Raw genomic sequence first — 7,271 nt, 5'->3', positions numbered from 1 at the left:
CACTGTAATGAGAACCCATTTCTGGGCCCGGAACAACTGTCCCCTTTGTCCTCCCCTGTCGGCTTGCCCGAGCAGGAGTATAAGCGATGGAAGATCTTTTCCTAGTGTTGTAATTACACCAATAAGAATAAATTGAGGGCCCTATGCACAATCAGTTCCAGTGGACCCCCACCCAGCCACATGAATCGGACTGTGTGTGGCCCCCCCATATACACGGGGCCCTGGTCAGTCACACTTTACCCCCCTGAACGAGACCCCCGAGTACAGTAGGCTAACTGTTTTTTAGAGATGCAACAACAAAACATTGGTGGCAAAAATAAATAAATAGCGTATGTCTTTGGGTAAAGCGCGACGGTTGTTCTTTGATCTATCTGACTCCCACCCCGAAATAGACGGCAGGGATTTGTAATCTTCTTAACACTTTCTCTGGTGCCAAGCTCGGAACTTTCACTGTAATCCCGAGTTGAACCGTGGCCTTTTAATTGGCAAACCCCGAAAGTGGATAAAGGGATATTCCACCACGGGGACAAGAAATTAAGTAAAAAGTAGAAAGTAACACATCCCTGGCAGTCAATGTTTATTTTAAAAATGTATATTTTTCTAGTCCGTATCATTTTTATGAGTTGAAAAACAAACTTGGAAACTGCAAACTTTGCAGTTAAATTGCAATCGTGTTGCTTATTCATGAATGGGATATTTCAAAGGAGAAAAAAACATAGACCTATTGGCAAGTTGTAAACTCATTACTACAGGTATTGAGCCGATGGGGCCGTTTCCCTCTGCTTACATGTGACGTAGTGACTGGGGGGACGTTCTTTCAGCGAAAGCGCAGCAACAGTTTCTGACGCTCAGTAAATCCTGGCACCCCGCGTGGCAGAAGCAGGGAAACCAAGGTAATCCGGTGTCTTTATTTAACTTTTACCGCCGGGCTATCATCTGGCAATACGTGATTGCGCAGTTTTCGTTCCTTTATAGTGGAAGATGCTCGCTAAATGATGTTGTAGAGTCGGGGATATTGGCAGGTGTTACTTACTTGACAGTGAGCAAATGAGTAGTTAATAGCAGGTGAATGGTTGTTGTGGTTCTCTGGAGAACGCAGCTGGAGTGGGTGATGGTGCTCATGTTTGATATCGCTGAATTGTTATTTATTAGATGTTTGAGCGGGAACAGATGGAAACACAACCGATGCGCAATGCGTAAAAGCATGCGCAATTGGATGTACAACGTATCGTTTTCACTGTCTCCGTAAATCCATTTAACGTGCACAGTCGAGTTAATCACAGTTACTGTGAATATCTGGTCTTGAGGGTAGGGGGTTCGTTCGTGTCATGCTTGCAGACGTGTCAAAAGTAAAAGTAAAGAGAAGAAACCGTTTCCTTCCAATACAGGTAACTTCTCTGAGTAACAAGTATACCTGTATTCTTACCTCACGAGCAGCTGACTCTGCATTGGTTGGATCCCGTTTGTGGTTGGTCCTTGTTAGTTAGGGTTTTTTTTTTAGTATTTTCCCGTTTGTCTTGAGTGTAGAGTTGCAGGTTCAAGATGTATCCGTACACCTTGACGCAGCTGGACAGGTGGAACCCCTTCAGCGCGCCCTTCACCAGTGTTTACCAGAACGAACAGCAAGCGAAGAGCGCACCCCTGCAGGAGTCGACCCCCGAGCCCAGCAACAAACGGACGCAGTCACCCCCACCTGAAAGCAGGGAGGGTAAGTAGTATCCTCCTATCATACAGACACTGCAACGGAAACATTCAATTATTACTATTAAAAAAAACATCAATACTGTATACTGTATAAAGCCTATAGCCTCTAACAAATACTGTATAAAGCCTGTAGCAAACAAACAAACAAAAATACTGCCTGAATACTAATGAGCATGAGTACAAATATTGCAACTGTAATATTGCTTAGCATTATTAGGTATTTCGTTTTAGGCAGAACATCTGTCAGTTGCAAAATATTATAAATACATGTGCTGCAATTGAAATGAAAAATTAGTTATTTTCAATTGAATATTTTTTATTTGTGCCACCAATGTGTATGATTTTAGCACAAAACTGTTGGGCATGACTGCCCATCGCATCGGCGTATCCTTCCATTTTCATGTACAGCATGTGTTCGTTGTGCTTCCCATCAGTGTGTGTGTGTGTGTGTGTGTGTGTGTGTGTGTGTGTGTGTGTGTGTGTAGGTGTGTGTGTTGATGTTTACCTGTGGCTCTGCTATCAACCGTGTGTGTGTGTGTGTGTGTGTGTGTGTGTGTGTGTGTGTGTGTGTGTGTGTGTGTGTGTGTGTGTGTGTGTGTGTGTGTGTGTGTGTGTGTGTGTGTGTGAGTGAGTGTTTGAATTGTTTACTTAGAGTTCTGCTAAGAGCCATGGGGAGGGGGAGTGAATGAGGTAATCGTGTGATGTTAAGTGGATAGGTCGCCCCAGGCTACTTGGCCAACTTCCCCTGCTGAAGGGCAAGTGCTTTGGCACCAGCATATGCTACTAGAAAATCATCAAGGCACAATACGGTGTAAAAGTTTGTAAAGGTTGGAGCAGAGTTCACCCAATAGATTAGTAGTTCTTTTTAGGGTGCTGACCAAAATATTGTAAAACTGAAAAGTGAGAAAAATGCATTTCCTTTATCACACTGGAAGGCAGAACGCCAAAACGCATCTATTTAATAATAACATAAATGTATGCGTGGTACAATAAGGTGTAAACAAATCAGTTCTAGTCGTGAAGATGGTAATGGGAATGGTTCCCAGGAAGCTGGTTCGGGAGTAAGCCAGTTTAAGTTAAAAGGTAAATCATCTAATGGGTTAAGGTAAGAGGGGCTTCTGATTTACTACTCCAACCTGTTGGAAATGCATTAAACGTGTCCAAAGAATGAACAGTCATTAGCCCGTTCAGACACGGTGTTATAAATTTGCTGCTACCAGAATGGCAATGACCAAGTCATAGTGCATTGCTAACAGTCCTGTGTTAAGTCATAGTGGAGTAGTACCTGTACTATGGTAGTTAACTTTTCAATGACTATTCCAGTGTGCCACAGGAGGTACAGTGTGCATTAGGGGCCTACAACAGACAGACAGATGAGATAGACACCTCATGATGCAAAAGGAAGGATCAGCTGTGGTCTAGTTGGTTCTCTGTCCCAGGGGCGTCACCAGACCTATTTTACCGGGGCACGTACCTGGGAATTAATTTGCTGTGCCCTGGTACGAGTTTCACATCAAACTAAAAAACAACCTCGCTAACTTGGAATTTAGCTCAAGTTTAAAGGGGTATGCCACTATTTTGGGGCTTAATACAGTTAAAATCGTTGGCTGGGGTTTATAAAGGTGGTAAAGTGTCTTATTTTTAATGTAAGCCGTTGTCTTGCTGTAAGACAAGTTAAAAGAGGGAATATGTCGCTAAGCTAGTGAAAGTCAATGTATCCGTGTAGCACAATGCTACACGGATACATTGACTTTCACTAGCTTAGCGACATATTCCCTCTTTTGACTTGTCTTACAGCAAGACAACGCTTAACATGAAAAATAAGACACTTTACCACCTTTATAAACCCCAGCCAACGATTTTAACTGTATTAAGCCCCAAAATAGTGGCATACCCCTTTAACATACGGAGTAATCTACAGAATGTGCACAAAATAGTGCACATGCACTACCTTTAATACTATAATTAATTTAAAAGCTTTTTTAAAATGTCTTGCACACCTCGCACACTGGCATTATCCCTACTGTGTCCTTGTATAGCATTAGGTCACCTGACGCCCCTGCGCTGGCCTTTGACCTCTGAGGGGGGTCTGCAGTAGGCCTAATCTGTCTTTGCTGGGAGATCTTTGGCCTTGAAGGTGGGCTGCAGTAATAATCTCTCATTACACAGGCTGGGAGATCTTTGGCCTTGACGGTGGTCTACTCTACTACACTAATCTCTCTTTACACCGTCTGGGAGATGTGTGGCTCAAGTGTGTGCTTGAACATGGTGTATGATTATGTAGCCCATAGTCTATTCCCCACATCCCTTTACTCTGACATGAGTCTGTTTAGACACTGTGGGCCTATGTTGATTATTATGACATGCCCTTATTTAGATGCTGCTCTTTTCAGACACACTGTATGAATGGCTGATGTTTCTGCGACTTGTGACCTTGGAGTTGATGGTAATCCCCCTTCATGCAGTCTAGAGTCGTTGTGACACCTCCATTCATCCCCACCCCCATCCTCAAAATGCCTTGACTGTTGATGACGGTTGGCTGTTGACGGCTGACATCTGTGCATGTCCAATGTCTTTTTACCTCCGCCAAGGAGGGAATGTTTTTCGGTTCACATCTGTGATGTGAGGCGATTAAAAAATCAAAAACAAATCTGATGAGTGCTTCTTTATTCATTTCTTTTTGAGATTTCAGTTCATTCATTGACGAAGTTAAGCACCCAGTGTAAAGTATAAGACTACAAGGTGTTGAGCGCGCTTCCTGATTCTTCTAATAATGCAGTAATGCCATGATGACACATGATAATATAGCCTACAGCATGATAATGCTTAATGAGTAGAGTAGAGAAGAGTACAGTACTTTTAACAAAAGAAAAAAAAGAAAAGAAAAGGAAGGTGTCAGCCTACATAAATACGCAAATACAAAAAAATACACATTATTGTACATTGCTGTAAACTTATACACATCAGGCAAGCACCCAGACCCTCCGAAGGGGGGAATGATGGGAAAAGTTTGAGAACCACTGCTGTACAGTAATATTGCTGTGATTGCGGCTTGTGTAAGTTAACAATGTATAGATATCACAAATGTCAGTATGATCATGATAGAAATGTACGGTAATATTTGCTGTGCTTGCAGCTGGTGCCCGGTCTGAGCTGGATGGCGTGCGCTTCGTCCACTGGTCAGAGGAGGTACAGGTACAGTGGATCGAGGGAAGGCATCAACAGAAGGTGACAGCGGAGGAGGAGGAGGAAGAGGAGGAGGAGGAGGAGACGGAATATACTACCTGTTCAGAAACCCCGCCCACACCAGAAGACGTGGAGGAGACAGTGAAATGTACTAGCTATACAGAAAATCCGCCCACACCTGAAAATGTGGAGGAGACAGTGAAATATACTACCTGTACAGAAACCCTGCCCGCACCTGTGTCTGCACCTGCATCTACACCTGTGACAGCAGAGGAGGAGCAGACAGCAGACAGGAGAGGAGGAGCAGAGGAGGAGGAGACAGTGGAATATTCTAACCAGAGCCATGGGGGTAAGAGTTAGGCGAATTCCATTGACCTCAGTGTTCCATTTTGTAACCCATTGATGCTGTATGTTGTATTGCGCAACATTGACCTTTGGCACCTGGAGCTGCATGACGCAACATTCAGGCTCATGAGATTTGAGATATTTTTTATTAAAGATGTTGGTATGTTAGAGCTGAATGAACACATTCTAATGCAAGATGATGGTCTTGGCGTTTAAATGCAACTTATATATATGTTTTTATGTGCTTCAGAGACTGAGATATTTAGGTTTTTATTGGCAGAGGGCAACTTTTTCCAAAAATGGCTTAGGCGATCAGGCGTTTTTTGTAGTGTTGCACCGATACCATTTTTTGGCCCCGATACCGATACCCGATACCTGGCTGTGTAGTATCGGTCGATACCAATACCATACCGATACCACCCTATTTCAAATGTATATGTATGAAGGGCTGTAGTGCATACTACTTGGATATAAAATCATTGCATGGCTTTGTCAGGCTGCTGCCTACAAAGGAAAAAGACTAAGACAGGAAAAAGACTAATACAAAGTGAATCCAGCAAACCTTTTTATACTTTTTAAATACCTCTATGAAATAACTAATTTCAAGGCTGTTTAAGTCTCATACAAGCACCTGTAAATGGTATCGGTGCCCTATTTGTTGGTACTCGCCGATACCGATACCACCATTTTAGTGCCGATCCATTGATCCACCGATACTGGTATCGGTATCGGTGCAACACTAGTTTTTTGCAGGTGCTTTAGGCATCAATGGGTTGACACGTAGATCACAATTGATATATAGTTCCACTAGTTCCAGGAAGAACACAGAAAATGTGGTAAAGGTAAATGTAAATCATTTCTCCTCTCATCTTTGCTTGTTATGTGGTGGTTCTGTGTTAGTCTCCAGTGAACAGAAAGCTGCTGCCTAGAATGATTTGAATCAATGTGAATCATGTCACCAACCGACTCATAGACACAATTCTGAATTCCAGGTAATGGCTCTGATACTACCTGTACAGAAACCCCGCCTACAACTACAGCTGTGTCTACACCTGTGTCTTGTACCTGTTCGGAGACCCTCTCGTCACCTGTGTCCTGCACCTGTACAGCACCGGTGGAAAGTAACTAATTAAATTTACTCAAGTTTTGTAATTGAGTAGCTTTTATGTGTACTTTGTAATTTTTAAGTGGTTTTTGAAAATAGTACTTTTACTTCTACTTAAGTACATTTAGAACCAGGTACTTTCTTCAAATACACTGGACGCTGAGTACTGAGTAAAATTTGATTAGCTGAGACAAAATGACCTGCACAATAAGAAAACAATCTGCCAGAAATTGAAATAAATTACACAGGATTGCGCATAGCATTTTCACTATTATACATTTTCAACCTATCTTGGCTGAATGTGTTGGACGATGTCTGGTACCAAGCAAGAGATAGAGATCATGGAGGACGATATTCAAGAAAAAGAAACATTAAATTACAGAAAAGAAAGCTTAATTACATTTAGAAATGACATTTTAGGGTGATTACTTTTTTACTTCACTTAGATACGTTTTTAGATGGGTTCTTGTTTTCCTTGAGTAGGTGCAAAATAAAGATGCTTTTTCTTGAGTACAAGTAAAACTTGCTTGTAGTACTTTACTGTACTTAACTTAACTGTACTTTTTCCACCTCTGCTGTACAGAGTCTTTCTCTACACGTGTGTCTACACCACCTGCATCAACAGATGTCTCTACGACTGCTGCGTCTGTGCCAGCCTCACCTGTCCTCACCCGGGCAAAGGTTACCAACGGCAACAGCGTAAGAACCCTTAAGACACCTTCTTGTCCTGAACTGTCTGTTGTTATCCCAAAACCTTAGTTGAGTTATTTGAACTATTTTGGTGGTTTTGATACGATTACTTATGTACAGGGACCTAAATTAACTTTATTCACCACCAGCCAAATGGTTATTACGTCTTATTGCCAAACACACACTCCTGAAGGGGTCAAAGATGCTATTGAATTGGTGTTTTCTACCAGCGAAACTAACA

The 7,271-nt window shown here is 42.3% G+C and overlaps 1 protein-coding gene and 1 long non-coding RNA gene across 2 annotated transcripts; both read left to right on the top strand.

The window, feature by feature from the left end:
* Positions 1-874: 874 nt before the first annotated feature.
* Positions 875-5,155, top strand: LOC134464772 (myelin transcription factor 1-like). The gene is made up of 4 exons (XM_063218118.1): positions 875-893; positions 1,528-1,708; positions 4,841-5,031; positions 5,111-5,155. Exons 2-4 carry the CDS (start codon positions 1,543-1,545, stop codon positions 5,153-5,155), a joined length of 402 nt encoding a protein of 133 aa, XP_063074188.1. The 5' UTR covers positions 875-893; positions 1,528-1,542.
* A 13-nt stretch (positions 5,156-5,168) lies between these two features.
* Positions 5,169-7,022, top strand: LOC134464690 (uncharacterized). The gene is made up of 3 exons (XR_010038022.1): positions 5,169-5,239; positions 6,228-6,356; positions 6,924-7,022. It is a non-coding gene; the product is annotated as an uncharacterized LOC134464690 (long non-coding RNA).
* Positions 7,023-7,271: the final 249 nt, after the last annotated feature.

This window comes from Engraulis encrasicolus, chromosome 15 (genome assembly GCF_034702125.1).
Source record: "Engraulis encrasicolus isolate BLACKSEA-1 chromosome 15, IST_EnEncr_1.0, whole genome shotgun sequence".
NCBI lineage: Eukaryota > Metazoa > Chordata > Actinopteri > Clupeiformes > Engraulidae > Engraulis > Engraulis encrasicolus.
The sequence above is the reverse complement of the archived record's forward strand: the minus strand, read 5'-3'. Positions and strand labels throughout refer to the sequence as shown.